Source organism: Pleurodeles waltl, chromosome 5, assembly GCF_031143425.1.
Source record: "Pleurodeles waltl isolate 20211129_DDA chromosome 5, aPleWal1.hap1.20221129, whole genome shotgun sequence".
Taxonomy (NCBI): Eukaryota; Metazoa; Chordata; class Amphibia; order Caudata; family Salamandridae; genus Pleurodeles; species Pleurodeles waltl.
In genome coordinates this window covers 518284205-518308718 of record NC_090444.1, presented here as the reverse complement: position 1 = coordinate 518308718, position 24514 = coordinate 518284205, and the positions used below count along the sequence as shown (strand labels likewise).

General features: G+C 44.5%; 1 protein-coding gene and 1 pseudogene across 3 annotated transcripts in view; one reads left to right on the top strand and one right to left on the bottom strand.

Annotated features, from left to right (window-relative positions):
• Positions 1-24514, bottom strand: part of CFAP61 (cilia and flagella associated protein 61) — a 1725308-nt gene that overhangs the window by 1271392 nt on the left and 429402 nt on the right. For all 3 annotated transcript variants that reach the window (XM_069234340.1, XM_069234338.1, XM_069234339.1), the window contains one exon: positions 14172-14365. In XM_069234340.1, coding sequence (XP_069090441.1) covers positions 14172-14365 — 194 coding nt within the window. The remainder of the gene's footprint in view (positions 1-14171; positions 14366-24514) is intronic.
• On the top strand, positions 11967-13271 carry LOC138295800 (dnaJ homolog subfamily A member 1 pseudogene; annotated as a pseudogene).

The window sequence follows — 24514 nt, the reverse complement described above, 5'->3', positions numbered from 1 at the left end:
AAACAGAGATTCACCATCATATGGCAGGTCTAAAATGTTGCTTTGCACCTCTTGTCTAAAGGAAGTGGCTTTCAACCACCCCTGCCTCCATAAGACTGGTGCTCCTGCTAGCTGTCTAAAACCTGTGGACGCAATGTCAGTCAATGATATCTGAGAAAGCACGCTCCTCTTCTTGCGGGATCTTCTTGATTTCAGATTCAGATCTCGTAGATGACCTATATATGGTGCCATGTCTGACCACATTTGTCGGTCATATCTTCCGAGCACTGCCAACGGATTTGCTGCTCGTACCATTAACACCGAAACCAAGAAGAAGTGCTTGCCGATGTTGTCCAGACTCCTTCTCTTCCTATCAGGTGGTGCTGATATTGGCACTGGTGGATTTTTTGAATGATGCTGGACTGTTTGGGTGACCATGGAATCTGGTTTGACCAATTAGGCAAGCTGGAGAATTTTCCGGGGCCTTGTACTTTTCTAGGCGTGGCAGCACTGCAGCCACTGTGGCCGGGTTTTTTCTTCGTCTTGATACATTCCACCCTTGTCAAGTCCAAAATAGAGATAGCGCTGATGCTTTTATGGAAAGTTTCTATAAAATCGTATAGGAAACAGTCAGATTGATTCATTGTAATTGGAAGGTCAAACCTCTTTGCTGCTCTCTTTAGGAGATTATGGAAACCTCCTAAATCCTCAGGAAGGGAATTTGTGGGTGGTGGGGTTGGGGATGAATGCATCGGAATGAGAATTATCCCACTCATGTGGATAGCTCAATGTTCCCCTTCTTCCATGTCTTCATCTGAGGATATGCTACCACCCTCTGGCATGGTATTGAATTGCATTGTATACTATGCGGAGGCAGCTGTCAGTACATTTTGTGGTGCTTGTAGAGTGGAAGGCTGCATTGGTGGAGTTTTATGAAGTGCTGTAACTTGCCTAGGTGAAGCAGTTGTAGGTGGGAATTGCTGGTGGTAATCTGCAACCATTACTTGCAGATCTGATAACAATGCCTTTGGGACACACACATCATCCTCCTGGTTCTGTTGTTGAGGATATGCGTGAAACTGTTCTGAATAATGTATGCCCTCTTGCTAAGGAGCACAACACTTCTGGCCATAATACTCCTCTTCCTCCTCGTCATCATCTTGTGGATATTTTACATGCAGCTCTGATGGACTGTGCACCACACTAAAAGGACCATCATCATCTGAATCATCCTCATCAAGTAGATGGCTGGGTGGCAAGGGTGATAATTTGCTTGGAGATGAATGCTCCAGCATCAAAGATACAGTTGTTCCCATTTATTTTGTTGTTTCCCCGGTTTTGTCTCTCATCGGTAATGACGTCGTCTTTGATGATCTTGACGGCAGTCTGACTGGCACTGTAGAAGAAATTGGTTTGACCGTCAATGGTGTTGTCGTTGACGAGGCAGAGACCAATTTAACCGTTGACATGATGGGCACTGTAGACTATATAGACAAGGCACTCAAAATTCAGGTCGGCGATTGTTTTCTTATGAACAATTGCCTCCTTTTTCATCCTAAAGTTTCACCCTCACTATAAGAGATTTAACAAAAGCTATATAGTTCATATTATGAGTTCACAACTCCATCCTAAACAGATTTATTAGGGTAGATAATGGAAATTTGTTTTTTTTCTGAAGGAAAGCGCTGTGGTATAATAAGGATCCAGCATTCACGTTAACCCACAATTAGGCCCCATACAGAGCCCTGTGCTAGATCAATCTAATGGGGGTTCTCCTTGTCATTTCACATTCAGTATTGATGTTACTTGACAATAGTTGTGCAGAATTGCAGCACTTATCTAGTGGAAAGGCCTTTCTGACAAAAACATTACGCTAAATAGTTCAGCTCTGCCTCCAGCCCTAATGCCTCCTTGTTTTATTTGAATAATCTGTTTAAGTAATATCCACTCCCTACTGTCAAGATTTTGTATTTTAAATCATTTGTCTACATCCAACAGTATTCCTTAAAACCTGTGAATAGTTTATGAAGTGCAATTTCAATCCCAGCTACTAAGATAGTATCACCGGAATACAGGAGACCGGGGCTGAGGGTCCATTCACCATCAAACAAATTGCATTGCAATACAAAATCATCAAAGAAGATATTAAGTAATGATGGGGCCCCAAACACAACCCTGAATGACTCCCTTTTATATAGTTGAAATACTCTGTTCTCTCTCTCAGTCTACCATGGTGAACAGAAACGTTATTGTTAGCATGTAACAAGAGTATAGCATTGATTAACACATTGGAGAACTGGCTTTCCTATGGTGGCTTTTTCGGCAGCGCTCAATCAATATTGTCAGTTGCTGTCTATAGTGCGCAGGAAAGGCCAGAATGTCAAGGACTGTGTTCAATCATCCACAAAGAGTCTAACCCCAGCCTGAAAATCCCTAATTATATTATTTGCAAATAACACTGAGTTTGCATTCCACATCAAAGATAGCGCAGGCTCTATAAATGTTAAATACTGTCTTATCGCCTTTTGTAAGGACTGGAAGTATTGTGGTTAGTTGCAAGTAGGGTGAGGTCTCCCCCTGCATGCCAGCATCCTTAATTTTATTAAATAAACAAGCAAGGGAAACAGCCAAAATCATTATGTTGTGAGAAAAGAAATCATCAGGAACCATACTCAGACATGTGGACTTAACCCTCTTCGGTAATCGAAAAGCTACTGATACCTCTTCAGTCCTTACATGTAAGAAAGTAACAAGATTACTATTGATGGCAATGTTGATGGAGGCCAAAATGGCTTCCCATCCAGGGATGAGAAATTAGTTAATCGGTCTTCAGCAATGATCTGGTGCTCTGGACTAATCCTTTATCCTTCCACTTCCCTGCAAAATAGTGTTCAAAAGGCATTCCAGTTATTTTTACTTACTGCATCCTGTAACTGCCCCCGATGCGAATGAGCTTATTACGCTTGAGGAACTTGTTTTAACTTGTTTTAATCTGCTATTACACATGACAATCTCTTAGATCTAAGAGTCAGGGAACCCTTGCTCACATCAGATAACGTAATTTTAGCTTTTCAGCAACCGAAGTCAAATTACCCCTTATGTTGGCTTCTCTTCTCCATCCCATAAATACATGCTAGCTCTTACGTCACTGATCCTAACAATCTTTCAGAAATTACGCAGTATTCCTATTGGTCATTAGCAGGTTCTGTGATCAAGTCGAATTTATCAATGTAAATTATATATTTTTTTAATTATCTGTGAATGTTACAGGGTGGTTCTGTCTCAATCCCAAGTGATTATGCATCTGTGTTGTATTAATGATGTCTCAGATATATTAGAAATTATAATATGGTGAAGGATTCTAATTCATATTTTAGGGTAGGATAAGAGGGTGGTGTCAGTTTCAAAATAAGAATCCACTGAGAAAATTGCAAATTTTGTCCAGTGTCCTAATCCCAGGAAAGGATAATGGCCTACTGATGTCCTTAGGTTTCCTAAATGTAAGTGCTGCAGCGATCTCATGAGGATAAGCTCTCATTAGCCAGTCATACCCCACAAGAAAGCATTTCAGCCAATGTATGATTGGAGACTACTTCTTGATTTGCAGGCTTTATTAAAATATTAGGAGGTGGAATACTTAAAAGGTTGTCTGTTTCCATTACCTCACAGGGCAAGGTGTATTGAATCCTCCAAAACAGAGTTAGTACACTTCAAAATCATTGCCAAGTGTTCTGGAAAATAAGCTTCTTCTTCAATAAATACCAAAAGTTCAATCAATGTCTTTGATGCCTTGTTATTTGGTCTTGATCTATTATAAACATTGATTAGGATTTTCTTCTAGCCAAATGTTGCTTTCAGCTTCAATATTTCATTATCATTACCAATTCGGATACATTACTTTAGTTTGATACAAGCCAGCAGGCCCCCAGAAGCCATTCCATGAGTGCTTCATTCAGAAGGAACAGAGAAACCTGCATAGCCCTGTCAATTAGGTTACTTGGAGACAGATAATGCCCCACTGCTGGATATATATCTATCAGTTAAAATCATCACATTTGTTAGATTTACCTGCTATATTTCATGACATAAGACTGATCACTTCCTCTCTACAATAGGCTGTTCTCACTTCCAATCTTATCTCCCACAGGGAGCTAGATTGTGGTTTGAGTGCCAGTCAACCTCCTCGAGGACTGAGTACACAGGGTTGTACTACTCTTGATTTTTCCAATGGACGTTACCCAAATATAAGCATTGTGTTCCAGTGTGGGGTAAGCAATCTGGGGAAGGGTTTGGATATCCTGACTAGGGGCCCTCTCCTCCACTTCTTGAATCACATCAGTCTCCTTCTCGCTGGTACTTGTAGCCAGCACTTAGCCATCTGAAGCCCATTCTCTCTGAAACTGAATGAATATACAATTTGTGATGGGATCTAAACCCACATTTATCAACTGCAAATGAAATTAGGGTTTGAGAATACAATTTGCACCACAGAACCTTTCCGAAAGTCTGTAAAAAAAAAAAAACTCCAAAGGCTACATCTCTCAATTTATACAATATTGTCTCTCATCACAGTGAAACCCTCCCTGTTTACCCTGATGCAATGTATCACTATATGTATAGATACCCTAGATTCCTTAGCCCACTAGTAGCCCCCCTTTAAAAGAAACATACAATTCTTATTTTCTACGGTTAAGGGTCTGTTATTACAATCCTTACACAGAGTTCTTTGACCAACTAAAGAAATGACTGGATTGGACATTCTACTGAACTGGTTCTTAACCTGTGGTCGCAGCACCCCTGGGAGATCTGCAAGGCTACTCAGGTGACCTACGACAGTTTTAGCAAATCAAGTAATATTCACATCAATCATTTAATATTAATAAACTATATACAAATAAAGAAGCAAAATTGAAATTTCGAAAACGTTTCCTATATTGGGAATGAAACAAATAGTTCAATACTTGAACATTTGTTTGGTGTATACTTGTCTTTGTATTTTGTGTGTTGTTTTGAAGTCAAACACAATGAAATTGCTTAGAGCCAGGGGTCCCCTGCTTCCAAGAATGACTCTGTAGGTGTCCCCGGATTCTAGTAATGATTCACTGGGGCTCCACAGGTGTCAAAAGGGTAAAAAGAACAAGTTACTTAACTTGGGTAACGCTTTTTCTGGTGGATACAGTATCTACCTGTGGATTCCTCACCTTCTGAATATTCCCAGTGCACCAACATTTCACAGAAACTTTTCTCCATAGCTCTCCACGTTGACGAGGAGGCCATGATGCCACGGCTCTGCACGGGACTCCGTCTGATGTCACTGGAGCCATAAGAGAACTTCGTCGGTGTGCTCTTGTCAGTTTCCACCCACTTTTTTCATGCCTTTGAGGCAAAGGGGTAAAACCAACATTGCAAATGCAACAACATGTCGCAAACCAGATACAAATATACACCAATATGCATATTAATTGAAAAATATATACATACTATACAAATAGATTCTTTTTTGGCATATGCAGACAAGCAACGTGGAGGGGGGTGGGTCAGCAAGGAATCCATAGGTAGATACTATATCCACCAGAAAAATCATTACCGAAGGTAAGTAATTTGTTCTTCTGATAGATATATCTACCTGTGGATTTCTAGCCTTTTGAATAGAATCCCCAAGCAGTCCTGCACTCAGAGCTGTGTGCCTATCTATCTATGCAAAAACATCTTGAGACAGAACAGGCAAAGTGACCATCCCTCCTCACCTCGGAGTCTAAGCAATAGTGCTTTGCGAAAGTATGGAGGGAGGCCCAAGTTGCTGCTTTACAAATGTCAACTACTGAGACACCTCTAGCCAAAGCAGAAGTAGAAGACTTACGCACCAGTGGAAGGAGCTCTTATACTTTCAGGTGGGTCCTTGTTAGCCATGGCGTAGCAGATCTTTATGCACAGGATGATCCACCTGGACAATGTCCTCTTCCGCACAGCCTTTCCTTTAATTTTGACTACATAGCCGACAAATAGTTGATTGACAAGGCGGAGATCACGTATCCTCTCTCTATAAAAGATAAAAGCCCTATTAGGGTCCAAGCGATGAAGCCTTTCCTCCTCCTTAGATGGATGAGGAGGATAGAAAGTAGGAGGCGTAATAGACGGGCCCGAGTGGAAGGGAGTAACCACCTTTGCTAGGAAAGCAGCCCTGGTTCTCACTTGCCCAGTTAACGAAGCACTTGTGCCAGGGTCAATATTTTGAAATTCTCCTGCTTGAGGAATAAATTTGAAACCCTGATATCTAGGATCAGCTGCAGATGACTGTCCTTTTTGGGAAACAGGAAGTAATGCGAGTAACAGCCCTGAACCCAGCTCCTGCTCTGGATCCAACTCTACTGTGCCCTTCTGAAGTAGGGATTGTACCTCCTGCTGGAGGAGCAGAAGATGGTCTTCTGAACAAAAACCTTAATGCTCATTTTCTACTATACTCAAAACCCACAGGTCAGAAGTTATTAACTTCCACTGTGGTAGAAAAAGGAACAATCTTCATTCCACGGGTAAAGCACGCTCTAGGAAGGTGAAACTAGGGCTGCTTTCTTGTGACGTTGGTCGGGGAAGAGGAGGAGAAAGGCTGATGGGAAGCTCATCGCTGTCTGCTGTTGCCACTCTCTCTGTAGGACTTGTAAAGTGGATTAGCTGACTGATGCTACTGGTATTGCTGCCTGCCACAAACGGAATGAATGGACTGTAACCTATTGGCTGGGTTTGAAGGCCTTACGACCCAACAGTCACCTTGCTGTCATTAAACCTATCAAAGGCAGAATCAGCCTTGGCAACAGTCTTGTGCAACACAAAATGATGAGGGATGGGGTGCTGAAATTTTTCAAACACACGCCTCCCAGTCACAGATCTGGGTTTAATCCATTGTTCATTTGCTCACCATGCCACCCCTGTTTGGACCCAGCCATATGCAAATCAGTCTTGACCTTTCTCCCCATGGGAACAGTTAAGCCCGAACTGCCAGGCCAGGTCCTCCCTGGACCAGAAACAAGCATCCTGGGACCGGATTCAGGGCATCCTAGCTCAATGTGCCACTGGATTTAGGCTAGCCTGGCTGATGAGGGGTGATACCCTAAAACCGTCTAAGAATGGACTTGACACTTTAGGGGCATATTGCTCATGCAGCTATGCCCTCACCTGTGGTATAGTGCACCCTGCCTTAGGGCTGTAAGGCCTGCTAGAGGGGTGACTTACCTATGCCACAAGCAGTGGTTTGTGGGCATGGCACCGTGTGAGGGGTGCCATGTCGACTTTGTCTTTTTCTCCCCACCAACACACACAAGCTGCAATGGCAGTGTGCATTTGGTTGGTGAGGGACCCTTAGGGTGGCATAATACATGCTTCCACCCTTGGGGACCTTCCCTGGCCACAGGGCCCTTGACACCATGGGTACCTTTTACAAGGGGCTAGCTTTGTGCCAGGGGTGTGCCAATTGTGGGAACAATGGTATATATTTTAGGGAAATAACACTGGTGCTGGGGCATGGTTAGGAGGATCCCAGCACACACTGTGTCAGCATCAATATCAGGCAAAAATTGGGGGGTACCCATGCCAAAAGGGGCACTTTCCTATACAACCCCCTTCCAAATGAAAGAGGATGACACTAACCTTTCCCAAGAGAGTCTTCATTGTCTAAGTGGAAGAACCTGGAAAGGCCTTCTGCATTTGCAGTCCCAGGTCTGCGTTCCACTGAAAAGTCCATTCCCTGTAGGGAAATGGACAACCTCAAAAGTTTAGGGTTCTCACCCTTCATATGCATCTGCCATCTGAGAGGTCTGTGGTCAGTTTGAACAATAAAGTGGGTACCAAACAAGTATGGGCCCAGTGTTTTCAGTGACCAAACCACAGCAAGGGCCTCCCTCTCAATGGCACTCCAACACTGCTGCCTGGGGAAAATCTCCTGCTAATGAAAGCAACAAGCTGGTCCTGGCCATTATCATTGGTTTGGGACAGAACTGTTCCTATCCCATGTTCAGAGGCATCTGTCTGCACAATGAACTGCTTAGAATAATATGGAGCTTTAAGAACTGGTGCTGAGAACATTGCCTCCTTCAGGGTGTCAAAGTCCTTTTGACAATCAGGAGTCCAGTTTACTTTTCTGGGCATTTTCTTTGAAGTCAGTTCTGTGGAGGTCACAATGGATCCATACCCCCTCACAAACCTCCTATAGTAACCAGTTAAGCCAAGGAATGCCTTGACTTCAGTCTGGTTTTTTGGAGCTTCCCAGTCAAGAATTGTCTGTATCTTGGGCAGTAAGGGTTGCACTTGGCCTCCACCTACAAGGTGGCCCAAGTATACAACAGTGCCCCGTCCTAGCTGGTGCTTTGATGCCTTGATAGTGAGGCCTGCTGATTGCAAGGCCTCCAAAACCTTCCCCAGGTGATCCTGCCAGGAGGAGCTGAAGACAGCAATATATTCTAGATATGTGGCACTAAAGAACTCCAAGCAATCAAGGACCTAATTCACCAACATTTAGAAGGTGGCTGGGACATTCTTTGAGCCAAAGGGCATAACAGTAAACTGATAATGCCCATCAGGTGTAGAGAATGCAGTCTTTTCTTTTTCTCCAGGTGCCATTCTGACTTGCCATTACCCCGCAGTTAAGTCAAAGGTACTAAGGAATTTGGCTGCACCTAAATTGTCTATTAGTTCATCTGGTCTTGGTATAGGGTGAGCATCTGTCTTGGTGGCAGAGTTGAGAGTTCTGTGGCCCACACAAACCTAATCTCTCTCTTCCCATCCTTAGAATGAGGTTTGGGGACCAAGTCAGTGGGTTCAATAACCCCTAAATCCAGTATCCTGTGGGCTTCCACTTTGATGCTCTCTTCGACTTGGTCAGACTGTCTATAGATTTTGGTATTGACAGGTAAACTGTCTCCGGTGACCACATCATGGCTACACAGGGGAGTCTGTCCAGGGGTCAAAGAGAAAAGCCCAGCAAACTGCTGTAGGACTTGATTGCAGTCAGCTTGCTGCTGGGTAGTGAGGGTGCCTGAATAGACAACTCCACCAACTGACCGATTTTTAGGGTAATTTGAGAGGAAGTCAGGGAGAGGTTCACTCTCTGCTTCCTGCTCCTCATCAGTAACCATCAGCATGGTTACATCTGCCCTGTCACAATACAGCTTGAGGCGGTTCACATGGATCACCCTTTTGGGTGTCCTCCTAGTGCCCAGATCTACCAAGTAGGTGACCTTACTCTTCTTTTCTAGGATAGGGTAAGAGCCACTCCATCTGTCCTAGAGTGCCCTAGGAGCCACAGGCTCCAGAACCTATACCTTCTGCCCCGGACTGAATTCTGCCACTGCAACCATTTTGGTCATACCACACCTTCTGGAGCGGTTGGCTGGCCTTAAGGTTTTTGGATGCCTTTTCCATGTACTCAGCCATTTTTGAGCAACTGCCAAGCACATAGTCCACCACATCATGTTCAGGCTCATGGAGAGGTCTCTCCCGGCCTTCTTTTATAAGTGCAAGTGGTTACCCAACAGGGTAGCCAAACAGACGTTCAAAGGGGGCAGCCCTACTCCATTCTGAGGCTCCTCTCTGTAGGTGAAAAGCAAGCAAGGCCAGAGGACATCCGATCGCCTTTTGAGTTTTTCAGGGAGCCTCATCATCATGTCTTTCAATGTCTTGTTGAATCTCTCAACAAGTCCATTAGTTTGTGGAGGGTATGGTGTGGGGAATTTGTAAGTCACCCCACACTCATTCCACATGTGTTTTAGGTAAGCTGGCATAAAATGTGTACCTCTGTCAGAAACCACCTCCTTAGGAAACCCTAACCTGGTAAAAATACCAATCAGGGCCTTGGCTACTGCAGGAGCTGTAGTAGACCTAAAGTGAATTGCTTCCTGGCTGATGAGGGGTGATACCCTAAAACCGTCTAAGAATGGACTTGACACTGTAGGGGCATATTGCTCATGCAGCTATGCCCTCACATGTGGTATAGTGCACCCTGCCTCAGGGCTGTTAGGCCTGCTAGAGGAGCGACTTACCTATGCCACAGGCAGTGGTTTGTGGGCAGAGGACCCTGAGAGGGGTACTGTGTCGACTTTGTCTTTTTCTCCCCACCAACACACACAAATTGCAGTGGCAGTGTGCATGTGCTTGGTGAAGGGGTCCCTCAGGGTGGCATAATACTGCTGCAGCCCTTGGGGACCTTCCCTGGCCACAGGGACCTTTGCACCAACGGTACCTTTTACAAGGGACTTAGCTGTGTGCCAATTGGTACATTTTTAGGAAAAGAATACTGGTGCTGGGGCATGGTTAGCAGGCCACGCCAGGGGGCTATCTCATGGTGCAACCTCCAGGAAGGGCTCTACTTTCCTACTTTTTTAAGGGCTTTCCAACATATTAGAGAGCAGTCTATCTATCTTGTGATTTAAATGAAATGTTTGATTTGATATGGTTATATTATGGGGGTTACCCAGTACTTAATTTGTAAAAAATAAATGAGTGGTGGGGTCCAGAGTTCTGCCTATTAGCCGCTGACGATAAAATTAAACATTGGTTCACCAAATACTGAAAACTGCACAGTCATAAATGCCTCTCAGACCTCTTCAATCCCCTGCCAGACACTCCATGCCCTTTAATCTCACTGCTGCAGGTTCCTGCTTTCTCAGTTTGTGACGGTTTTACTGTTTTACTCTTCCTCACTCTTTTTGCTTTTAGTGTGTTCCCTCTTTTGCCCTCAGGAAATGTCTGATGATGGAAAATAAATGTTTGCCTCTCAAAATAAATGACAATGGACCCCACCGGCTACCACCATCTCAAATTAAGCACTGGCGTTACCTCCTTTTGGAGATTTCAGTAACTTTCTTCAACTCTTATATGCCACCTTCTTTAAGGAAGGGTTCCCCTTACACACAAGCTGTCCAACTTAACAATCAGATCATCAATGTTGTTTACAGGTCAATTATTTCCTAGCTGACTGATTTTACGTTTCGGGCCCTATCCCGGGGTATGGGGTTTCAATGACTGCTCTGATGAGCTTTAAAAATGGATGAAATACGCATAAAATCAACCCTCTTATTGACACACTATTAGAAGACCACCTAAAATATTTAAAATAATTCTAGAAAAACAATATTTAGCTAAAAACACCAGTGGCGACCTTTACTAAAAATGTCTATTGTGCAGTCCTTCGGAGAGGGTAAACCCCAGGCTAGCTAGCCTCCTCCGTCCTCTCAAGGGCAGCAGAGCAATTTCATAATTCCTATTTTCCCATCCGAGCCGGCATTCTGAAAAATAATTACTTTTCGGCATTCTTCCATTAGCTAATACTTGAGAGCCTGAGGTAAAATATGCCACAAGTGGCTTAACAAAAGTTAAAGATATGATAAAATAAGGCACAATGGAACATCACTTAACTGGGTCAGGAAATATTTGAGGAGCTGCTCAGACCTTGATGTTTCCGAATAGAATTCTGCGAATATACAGAAAATATATCATGTATACTTTGCCCATCTCTGCTTTGAAAGATTGCTTAACTCCTTGAAGACTTGTAGGCCACGGTAGCAGAAAGTTAGGAAACACCCTGTGCGACCAGAGAAAATTACCTGTCTCTTCCGTAAATCGAGTTATCTAGAACGTTGGAATGCTGAAGTGTACACTAAGCAGAAGTCTCGGGTGAGAGGCCACAGGAAACAATTCTAGGCCCACTGTCAAAGTGGGCCCCGAGAGATTTGAAAATACAAAGTAATGGTGAAAGCAGACATTTGTAGGTGACCGGTGCTGCCACAAGATTTACATCCACCCTATCTGTATTTTACGTTCTTCATAGCAGTTATATTTCGTTACAAGAGATATGTAATGCAATGAAGATGATCATTAAGTGATCACAAACTAGAAGAGCAACTTTATCTAAAAGTAAATTGTAATATCACACTCCGTAAATAGCGATAGCAAGAGCTGCTGTATTTACCTGGTGCAGTATTACAGTCCTTCTAGAAGCCTGCGGCAAAGGAACAAGGAGCCGCAGAGCAGCTTCAGCGCCACCGCACTGCTCGACCCGTGACCCCACTGCGGACTGTCTCGGACCCCCTGCCGGCTGTGAAAAATGGTGAAAGAAACTGCTTATTACAACCTCCTGGGTGTTAAACCCAACGCCTCCCAAGAAAAACTCAAAAAAGCTTACAGAAAGCTGGCACTAAAATATCACCCAGACAAAAATCCCAATGAAGGTGAAAAGTTTAAACAGATTTCTCAAGCTTATGAAGTACTGTCTGATGCAAAGAAGAGAGGTTTATATGACAAAGGTGGGGATCAGGCCATAAAAAAAGGTGGCATGGGCGGAGGTGGCTTTGCCTCACTCATGGACATCTTTAACATGTTTTTTGGAGGTGGTGGAAGAATGCAACGGGAAAGGAGAGGAAAGAATGCTGTTCATCAGTTGTCTATCAGTGGAAGATTTATATAATGGTGCAACAAGGAAATTGGCTCTGCAAAAGAACACAATTTGTGATAAATGTGAAGGTCGTGGTGGTAAAAAAGGTGCGGTGAAATGCTGCCCTACATGCAGAGGCACTGGCATGCAAATAAGAATTCATCAAATCGGTCCAGGAATCATTCAACAGATCCAATCCATGTGTATGGAATGCCAGGGCTAAGGAGAGCGAATCAATCCGAAAGACAAATGTTAAAGCTGCAATGGAAGAAAAATTGTAAAGGAAAAGAAGATACTGGAAGTTCACCAGGATAAAGGAATGAGAGATGGCCAGAAGATTACATTCCATGGCGAAGGTGACCAAGAACCAGGTTTGGAATCAGGGGACATAGTCATTGTTTTGGATCAAAGGGATCACAGCATATTTACAAGACGAGGTGACGACCTCTTGATGCATATGGAGATCCAGCTAGTTGAGGCACTGTGTGGTTTCCAAAGACCAATTTGTACATTGGACAGTAGAACTATTGTCATAATTTCTCATCGTGGACAAATTGTCAAATATGGTGATATCATCTCAGTGCTGAGTGAAGGTATGCCAGTATATCGCAGGCCATATGAGATGGGACGTCTTATCATCGAATTCAAGGTCAACTTTCCAGAGAATGGATTTCTTTCACCTAAAAAAAGTCCCCTTCTTGGAAAACAATTTGCCATCAAAGAAGCACATTGAGGAAACTGAGGACATGGAGCAAGTAGACTTTGATCCATCCCAGCAGAGAAGGCGTAATTATAATGGAGAAGCGTATCATGACGATGAAGATCACCCAAGGGGGGTGTTCAATGTCAGACATCTTAAATCGAGCCTATTGGATTTTAATACTTGTTGAAACTCCTTGTTTTGTATTCTGTGGTGGACAGACTGAAGAAAATAAAAAAAAACACAGTTTACTCATGTGCGCGTTTTAAAATTCAACCATATATGTTAAGGACACATAATTAATTATGGAAATAAAAATCAATACAGTCATTCCAAGTTCACCACATGGGAACGAAGAATGACGTGTTAATGCAACATGTATCTCCATGTTCTGGTGTGCCAATCTAGGGATGTTGCAGTTTTATGCCCACACTAATTCTACCAGGTTTTATCTGCAGTAATTTCCACAACTCCAGTTTTGGGCTTAAATCTAGATTTCAGCTGCCTCTTGAAAAAAGATCTAAAGGAGCGTTCTGCTCAGACTTTTTGCTTGCATTTAAAAGTCACAACCTTTGCAGAGTTTTCGAAGATTGCAAAGTTTTGAAAAAACAAAAAACGTTCACTATTTCAAGTTCGCTTATGAAGAACATTATAACTGAGCGGAAGTTGAGGAAAAGCAACATCATGCACGCAGAAACATTCAAGACTCTGGAAATGTACCAATGAACTACAACTTGTTTTAGTGTTTAATTGACCCGCTTGCCTTCTGATCCTTTATGCTTCCCCGGTGCAATCCCGACGTGCGCTTTTGCACAAAATAAGAGACGAGTGGCTTCGCATTAGCTAAAATCAGTGGTCGATTGTCATTAACTGTGCTGTTTAAAGACCCCCTGCTCTTCATCACCATATGCCAGCACCGTGCATCTATAAATGTCAGCGTAATAAAAGAACCATATCGGCTGCCATCTAATTATTTTTCCTAACTGTCGCTGTAAATGTAAACTGGACATATTGCGTTAGTGCTTAATGTGATAATTGTGACGAGAAACAGAACGGTTACATGGCTAAACTTGCCTCGTTTCATGCTCTTCGTCAATGCAGAACAGCTGGATGCAGAAAGCACTTAGCTCTCCTTTGTAGACGGGCCGGAAGACGTCTTTCTTCTTCTCGGCTGCGCGAGCAGGTGTCCCCGGGGGCTGCAAGTCCTCACCTTGAATTACGTCAGCAGCTTGCTGTTCCGCGCTCGCTGCTCTGTTCCACGAGCCTTTCTGCAGAAACAAGAGACATGGGCTAGACCAAAGTCACAACCTGACACACCAGGTGCTCGAGCAGACCTCGTTTGCGTCTCTAGAGTCAGCTATCTGGGGGCCTTTGCCATAAACTCCAGGTTATAAGGGCTTGCGCCAGGACCTTCCACATCCTTTACTGGTTGAATGTGCGCAAGGCTCATATAGTGCCGGCGCCTTATTCCAGAAAAACAAGGTGTGAAAGAGTGATCCGCATTTCTTAAGGAGACTGAGGTGGGATATCAGACATAATACTGCAATTCAAAGCCAGGTCATTTCTCGCACATTTATCACCCAAGGATTTTCACAATCAACGCAGAACAGTTAATTGTAGGTGAATATGTCATTTTTAAATATAACAAAGTATACCCTTTATTTTAAAATGTCAATTTGACACATTCATGAGGCTAGCTCCTGGATCTGAAAATATATGTGTAATTTACAATGGTAAAATAACTTAAAGGTTTTAAACTCTGAGATAATTTTAGAAAAACTGGAGAGCTGTACGGGCCTAGACACATGTCGCCGAAGTGAAATAAGTTTTCAGTAAACAAGTGGCAGTAGTTAAATGAACAAGTTATTTACCTTCAGTAACACATTTTCTGGTGGATACAGTATCTAACCGTGGATTCCTCACCTTCTGAATACTCCCAATGCACCAGCATTCAATGGAAATCTTTTCTTTCTAACTCTCCATGTCCACGAGGATGTTACAATAGAACAGCTCCACACGCAATGCCGTCTGACGTCATCGGAGCCATAAGGAGTCCTCGCCGGCGTGCTGACGTCAATTTCGCCCACTTTATATATATATATATATATATATATATATACATACATGCACACACACACTCGCAGACACACACATCCCTATATAAACATAAGTTCTGAATACAGAATTTTCCAGAAACACATAGATACAGTACATACAAACAATTTCATTCTTGGCATAACCAGACAGGCAACAGGAAGGCAGGTGGGACCGTGAGAAATTCACAGATAGATACTGTATCCACCAAAAAAAGCATTACCGAAGGTAAGTAACTTGATCTTCTGATGGATACAGCTACCTGTGGATTCATCTTTTAAATAGAATCCCAAAGCAGTCCTGCACTCGGAGGTGGGTACCTGTTCTATCTATACCAAGAAACCCTGCAGCATAGAACGGCCAAAAAGGCCATCCTTCTCACTTCTAAGTCTAAGCAATAATGTTTTGCGAAAGTGTGGAGGGAAGCCCAAGTTGCTGCCTTGCAAATGTCAACTACAGGTACACCTCTAGCCAAAGCAGAAGTAACAGACTTTGCTCTGGTCAAGTGATCTCTAATGCCCACAGAAGGATCCTTCTTTGCCAGTGAATAACATACTTAAATGAAAAGAATGACCCACCATGATGTTGTTGGTAGCAACTGAAGTTCCCATGGCTCTGGCGACAACATCCGCAGTATCCAGGCCTGATGGTTTCGCTGCTGCCTGACTATCCTGCAATAGTTCAGCAAAATCACACTGCACATCCTGCGGCAGTTTAGGGATGACCCCTTTTGCTGACTACATCAGCGCATGAATGTACCTGCCCAGCAGAAATGTAGTATTTACTGATTTCAGTGCCATACTCCAGACGAAAATATATTTTTCGCTGATTGCTACATACATTTCAACTCCCTATCCGCAGGAGTCGTAGGGAAGGAACCAAGTGCAGCCCTTAATGAACATGAAGCTTGCACTACCAGGCTTTCAGGTGTTGGATGTGGACTCAGAAACTGCGGGTCACCTGATGCAACTCAATATCTCCTGGCGATGGACTTAGAAACTGCAGGAGTAGTAATAGGTTTCCTCTATAAATCCCAAATTGGCTCCGACAACGCCTCTTTAAATGGTAGCAGGGGTTCAGATGACGCAAAGGAAGAACAGAGAACCTCAGTCAACATATTAGACTTCAATTCTGTAGTAGGCAGAGGCATGTCTAAAAGTTCTGCTGCCTTCCTAATTACCCCATGATATGATGTAACCTCTCGAGGGGTTATACCACCAGGGGATACAATTCCCACTCAGGGGATGTATCCAACCCACTCGTTACCTCAACATCGACAGAGAATGCACCAACATCAAGGAAGCCTGTTGCGGCACTGGTGAAGTTGGTGCTGGTACCAGGACCTTACTCCAAGCCGGAGTAGATTGACTCAACACCAGACAAGATCTATTCAACATCAGTATGGGCGCCGGTGGCGCAGTCATCTCCGAAGGTGATGGTGTTTTTCTCAGACGGTTAGGAACCCCTCTTTCCTCGAGGTTAGATGAGAGCAACAGTTTGAAATGGTGGGGCCAGAAGGCAACAGTTCAGTCATTCAGGGACCCCCTTATCCCTGCCTGCAGCTTGACTATTTGAATGCGGAGTGCTTGTGGTTACAGGCTGTGGATGAACATTTAACTCCTGCACGTTGAGGGAGGGCTGTTCCTCTAGGTATGCTAAGGTTGTGCCAAAGCTTTCTTCTAGTGGAGTGGGGGCCCTGTATCTGCGAATCAAAACAGTGGGGGTCCTGTGCATATTGAATGCTCAGAGCGGCAAACGGAGTGGTGACCCACAAGCACAGAGGTATTTTGAGGAATCCCAGGCTGATTGATTTACTTCCTGCAGGGTTGGCCAGTCTTGGTGTCCCCAGTGGGGTTGCGCTTGCTCAGACTTGCAATGGAGGCAAACCAAACCAAAACAATGTGCCCCTCCTCCATCAAGGATATGCTTCAGGAACACCCCAATGCCACCCAACCCTTCACCCCCATCACAGGGAGGTGATCCCTCAACACTGGCCCAGGGCTTGAGGAAGAGCCCTGATGTTCAGGAACCAGGAACAAAAGATGATATATAACTGCTGTTGGTAGAGTTCTGCAAGAACATCTCAACGCTATGCAAAGATTTCACCATAGTTTTCCCCTACTTTGATGAATCCATGAGCCAAAATGAACTCCCGCCTGACTGTAGTAGAAACCACGGCCACAAAACATACATTGGACAACACACATTGGACAACACATATTGGACAACACACATTGGACAACACACATTGGACAACACACATTGAACAACACACATTGAACAACACACATTGAACAACACACATTGAACAACACACATTGAACAACACACATTGAACAACACACATTGAACAACACACATTGAACAACACACATTGAACAACACACATTGAAAAGGAGCCATGAAATGCTTCAGGATAACCTTGATGACCTTGAAAATCACTCAAGGTGAAACAATGTTCACATCAGGGGTATAGCGAAATCTGTCTTGCAGTCAGAACTTGAAGCACGTGTTCAGGCCCTCTTTGCACATCTACTACACCTTCTGGATGATCAACCAGTGCTCCTCTATCACACTCAAAGTGTTCTCGGCGTTCCAGCAGCAGAAGAATCTGTCTCTGGACACCCTCACCAGAGTCCACTATTTTCACATGAAAGAACAATTGATGTAGGCAGCCAGACAGCAGGAAGCAATACCATTCTGAGGAGACACCATCTCCATATACTAGGACATTGTTGCTCACACGCTGCCCTGCTGCAAGGAATTCAAAGACATCACCCAACATTTTCCGGTTCACAAGATCTCCTACTGATGGGGCTTTCCACTTCTCCTTCACTTCAGTTTTCAGGACAAGAGGATCACCTCCCGTACACAAATGGAGGCACAGAAGGTCCTGGGGAGTCCTCCTCTGCCAGATGCCGAGGCTCCCCAGGACTCAAACTGTCGCTGATAGAACGAGGAGGAGGCAGGCGACTTCAGAGAACTTGAGCAATGAAAAAGAATGCAAGCAAACAGAAATATCTACCAAGAAAGTAGCACAGACAAGTCTCACCCGACAACGACACTCCTGCCTGATTTCTCTTGGTGGAGTTTGGGCTATGGGTCTATGGCCACCCGGCGGCACTGTGCAGATGCATGCATGACTCCACAAACTTTGATTCACTGTCACTAAGTATGAATGTTCTTAAATGTATGGGGGGGGCATGTTTTGTTTGAATCTAGCCCCTCACCTTTTGGACTCATGCAATATAATCATTTAAGTGCAATAATATGCTTTTTTTGGGAGTTGCTTTACCCATTTTTTATTGTTTCTTTCACAATGGTTGACACACTCCCATGGTACACAAGGAGGAGATGGAGGGAGGATGCATGCCCTCCTCGCCACCTTCCTTGAGGCTGGAAATAAATCACTTGCTCAATCATTAGGACTTTACATGTTATCCTAAATGTCCAGGGCCTCAATATCTCAAATAAGTGTAGGGCACTGACAAACTGGTTGCGCAGGTGTGAGGGGGATGTCAGGCTCTTGCAGGAGACACACCTGCTCTGGGACGATACTAAGCGCTTATGCTCCTAGTGGTCCCCCATGTAATACTACTCCTCATACAATAGCAGAACTAGAGGGGTGGCAATACTCCTCCGATGGGGCCTTACATTTAAACTGGAAAGTACACAGACAGAGAGAGCCATCTGTTGGGCATTAGGGGAACGCTGGGCACTACTCTTTTTTCCATCTTCCCCATATATGAGCCCAATAATGAGAGGGAGGCCTTCTATAACTTTTGGAGGGTCTCTTTCTTTGCATGAGGTGACATAATCCTTGGCAGAGATCTCAATGACCCTAGATGCGACAGATCCCATTCCTGGCAGGGGATCTCCCTCCAGCCCAAGCCCTAACCCAAGATCTGCTTGACAATACTTAATTGATGCTTGGCATCACCTTCACACACACGAAAGGGATTACACATTTTATTCCAATGTCCATAAGACATACTCCTGTACTGATTACTTCTTAGTCTCCCGGTCACTACTCCCTCCCCTAATTGACACCGCGCTCGAGGTCAGGGCCCCGTCCGATCACGTTCCTGGGAGTTTAGATGTAGGCCCCAGCACCCCCTCAAACCCAGTTCCCAAAACATAGGTCATGAATGAGGTAGCCTTCATGATTTGACTCTTCATGACCACAAAGAGATGATGGAGCACTATTTCACTGAAAACTACACTGGTGACATGACACCCTATGGGATCCAGCGAAAGCGGTCATCAGGGGGGAACTGCTGTCACACACAACAGCATTTGAAAGGACAGCCAAGCTCTGTAAAGAGGAGCTTAAAACTCAACTTCAACAAGCTGAGACCAGACCTAAGGAAATGGACACACATAGGACCCTGAGTGACCTTCGACACATTAGGTGGAATTAGAGCATCTACTGATGAAAGAAGCAGCTAAGAAGCTTTTAAATATGGGTCAAACATACTGGGGATATGGGGATAAGGCCGTACTAGCCAATAACATATGCATTCAATCCACATTCACCCACATTTGCAAAATGTGTGATGGGGAGGGGAAGACTCACACTGAAACATCTGACATAGCATCCATTTTCAACAATTAATATTCAGCACTTTATTGAGCCCAAACTCTTGACAAACAGCACCATGATGACTATCTAAGGGACTATGCAACCCATCATAGAATGGAAGAGCTGCGCCTGCCAGAGGAAGACATTAGCCTGGACAAAGTTAGGGCAGCAATTGGCAATCTCCCTACACGTAAGGCCCCAGGCCCAGATGGGTTCCTGGCTCTACAGCTCTACTGGACGAACCGTTGGCAAGGGTATTTAGCTACTTTTGAACGTCTGGCACAGTCACCAACACAATACTAGAATTCCATCCTATGCTACTTTTGAAGCCTCACAAGCCCCAAACATGTTGCTCTTCATACCGACCAATTTCACTTTTAAATTGAGATGTAAACATTTTCACATCTATTCTTGTAGCATGTCTTCATCATATCTAGCCATCCTCACACCTCAGCAATCAGGCTTTATCTGCAATAGTGAGGCTAATGATAAAACCAGCCTGGCTGTTGCCCTTATGGGAGCAGCGGAGCGGAGCCACCAATCCTTGGCCCTTCTTTCGCTGGATTCTGAGAAAGAGTTTGACAGGATGGATTAGGTATACCTGCCAAAGATCTTGGCTAAAATGCACATGGGCCCAAAGATGAAAACCTACATAGAAGCCAATTTCAAGAAGCCTGCGGCCAAGCTGAAGATTAACGCTTCCGTGTCATCCACTATCATTCTCACAAGAGGGACCCACCAGGGGTGCCTCTTGTCCCCCCCCCCCCGATTTTCGCTCTATAAATGGAGTCTCTAGTAAAAAAAATCCAGTGTAATCCAAAGATCCATAGGATGCACATCAGCGACAGGGAAAGTGAACGGACTTTCGTAGATCACCAATCCGGAGTCTCCTATCCTGGCTTTAATGAGGGAATTAGACCTGTTTTAGGGGCTTCTGGCTTCAAGGTTAATCTTGATAAATCATGGGGTATGGGAGTGGCTGATCAACAAGATAGCTTCTGTGAACCCATTCAGAGAGTGGGTTTCCAATGAATAACATCAGCTATTAAGTACCTAGGGGTTCAACTTCCATCACATCCTAGGGATCTATACGAAAGCAACATCCCTTCCCTGCTCTCCACCCTTTTCAAGGACCTCTACCAATGGGCAAACTAGAGAGCACCTGGCTGGGATGACTTTATGCCTTGCCTGCTTTATGTCCTCTAGACCCTTCCCCTAACTATACCTAAAACGACGCAAACTCAAATACGCAATTAAATGCTTGGTTGTGTTTAGGGGGGCAGTCACTACGAGTGGCTAGGGAAACTCAATACCACCCACAACTGAGGGTGGTATGGGGGTCCCAGATGTTTCTACTTATATCCTAGTGGAACAACTTCAGCCCTCATTAGACTGGAATCACGACCCTGAGAATAAACCTTGGGTCCCGGTCGAACAGCCCTTTTCTCTGATCCCGTTTGGATGGCCTCTTATTGCATCCCCTATTGAAGGGTCCCCGGGTCCCCCACTTGCTACTGTTGACTTCAACACTATTAGCTCAGTGGTGAGAGGTCCGAGGAAAATGTCAATTCCCCTATTGTCCTTTCCCCCTCACTCCCCTTGCACCCAACTGGGATTTCCCACTGGGTGCGAGTCACCAAGATTTCTTCTGCTGGAATCACAGGCTATCCCCCCAAGCTGAGGGATTTCTATGAAAACGGCGACCTGAGAAATAACAAGAACTTAAAGGAGAATTTTGCCCTAGCTAGACGAAATACACAGCAGGGAGGGCAAGCCTTACACTGGGCTTGACCTGCTGCTTGCCTGGCCATGCAAAGAGATGAAAGACCCATAGAAACATTATATCTTTTGAATGTCAGACGCAAAGACATGTCATGTCTATACCACCACATATTTAACCTTACTCCATCAAAAAACACGCATACATGAAACAATGGAAAAGGGAACTCGAGATAGACATCACCGAGGACACCTGGGGAGCAATTTGGCAAAGGGCTTCCAGGGCCTCTATTTGCCTCCTCTATAAAGAAAAGGAATGGTTTCTTACCTGTAACTCCAGTTCTCTCGTAGGGGTATTTCCATGATAGTCATAAGCACTGAATAGTTCCGCGCGCCTGCGGGGACCCCGGAGCACTGGTGTGAAGTATATTCTTAAGTGCAAATACCAACCCTTTGAAAAAAGGTTTGTCAAAAAACACTTAAGAATAACACTGTGCAGCCTATGTGAACAGCTACACAGGCCAAATTGTTAAAAGAAAAAACAGTTATAGTGTAAATTCACGTTTAAACATCTATTTATTCTATAAATATATTAACAAATACATTCTCATATTTTATTCACACCTCTCATGAGAATAAAACAATGCAGGGCAGTGTAGCCCATAGGCTGCCATTATACAGAATGAAAATAGAGCTGTGCCTTTAAGAAAGTAAAGTCTTCCTGTTTCCCATCATGCACAGCAAAAGGCAGTTGCCTCAGTTCTTTTTTGGAGGCTTGTAACCTGACATGAAGAAACAAAACATTTGTTGGAGTACCAACCTCGATAATATTCATGTTCTATGTCAACTCCACCGGGGAGGAGGGAGGGTTGCTTATGACTATCATGGAAATACCCCTACGAGAGAACTGGAGTTACAGGTAAGAAACCATTCCTTCTCTCGTAGGGGATTTCCATGTATAGTCATAAGCACTGAATAGAGTAGCAAGCCCATCCCCATAACCGCGGTGGAGTAGACAGAAGAATACTGAGAAAACATGAATCATGCAAAAAATTCTTGAGCAAGGCCTGTCCAACCTGCGCATCTGCCCTAGCATCTGTGTCAAGGCAGTAATGCTTAGTAAAGGTATGGACCGACTTCCAAGTGGCAGCCTTGCATATTTCTGCCAAAGGGACATTTCTCATCAAGGCTGCAGTAGCTGTCTTCCCTCTAGTAGAGTGGGCTTTTGGCCTACCACCAAGGGATTTGTTTGCTAACTGATAACATAACATTATACATGAAAAATCCACCTGGATAAAGATTGTTTAGACATGCCCAACCCTGTTCTAACTGGGCCATAGTTAATAAAAAGCTGTTGTGATTTCCGTAAGCTTTTTGTCCTGTCCAAGTAAAATTTTAAGACTCTCTTTACATCCAGAGAGTGCAGAGTTCTCTCAGCAGGAGTAGTTGGATTTTGAAAGAAAGTCGGTAATGAAATTGTTTGGTTCACATGGAAGTCGGAGACTACCTTAGGTAAAAAGTTTGGATGAGTTCTCATTACCACTTTCGCAGAATGAAAAACCGTGTAGGGTTCTTGAGCGCAAAGGGCCTGGATTTCGCTGACCCTACGCGCTGAAGTGATTACCACTAGAAAAGCAGTTTTCCATGTGAGATGCTGAAGTGATGCCTTATGTATAGGCTCGAATGGAGGTAGCATCAGACGCGATAGGACAACATTCAGTTCCCATGGAGGAGATGGTCTTCTAATGGGAGGAAAAACCTTTTTTAAACCCTCCAGGAAGTCCTTAATAACTGGGATCCGAAAAAAGGAAGTTTGTGAGGGGCTCTTTCTGTATGCTGTTAGAGCCGCCAAATGTACCTTTATTGATGACAATTGTAAGCCCGATTTTGCCAAACTTAGCAAGTATGGCAGAATAGACTCCTCTCCGAAGGATATCGGGTCAATGTTGTTGTCTAAGCACCACACGCAGAATCTCTTCCACTTGCTTGCATAAGTGGATCGTGTGGAAGGGCGCTTTGCTTCTTTCAGGATTTCCATACAATCCTGAGGTAAGTTCAAGTGTCCATATTGCACTAGCTCAGGAGCCATGCTGCCAAACTCAACGATAAGAGGTTGGGATGGGATATCTGCCCTCTGAACTTCGTGAGCAGGTCCGGACGATAAGGGAGCCTGATGTGTGGTTTGAGTGACCGGTGAAGAAGGTCTGGGAACCACCATTGGCGTGGCCATTCCGGAGCAATCAGGATCATTTTGGACTGAGCATTGGATAACTTCTGGAGGACCGCCGGAATCAGGGGAAGCGGCGGAAAGGCGTAAAGAAATGCTCCTGACCAGCTTATCCACAGGGCACTCCCCAGTGTCCCTGGATGGTAATATCTGGAGGCGAGGTTTTGGCATTTTTTGTTTTCTGGGGTTGCGAATAGATCTATAGAGGGGGTACCCCATAGTGCGAAAATGGAATGAACGACGTCGTCGTGTAGAACCCACTCGTGGTTCTCGTCCATTACGCGGCTGAGAGCAACCGCTTGAACATTCTGGATGCCAGGCAGGTGAGTTGCTACTAGCGACATGTTCCTGGCTAGAAGCCAATGCCAGATTGTCTGAGCCTCTCTGGATAAAATCCTGGACCTGGTGCCTCCTTGTTTGTTTACGTAGTACATAGTGGCCACGTTGTCCGTCTGGAGAAGGAGAGGTTCCGCTCTCAGAGAGGGAAGGAAAGCTTTGTGCGCAAGGTGGACTGCGCGAAGCTCCAGCAGGTTGATATGATAGAGACTCTCTTTCTGTGACCACTTGCCTTGGACTCGAAGATGTTCCATGTGCGCTCCCCATCTGAGCAGTGACGCATCTGTTACAATGGTTTGAGCTGGAGGCCGATGTTGGAACGGAATCCCCACCAAGAGATTGTCAGGTAGACACCACCACTTGAGGGACTGTAGGGCGTGGGGAGAAAGGAGGACTTTGCTCTCCTATTCGTTCATTAGTTGACTCCATTAATCCTCCAGGTTTTCCTGTAATGGTCTC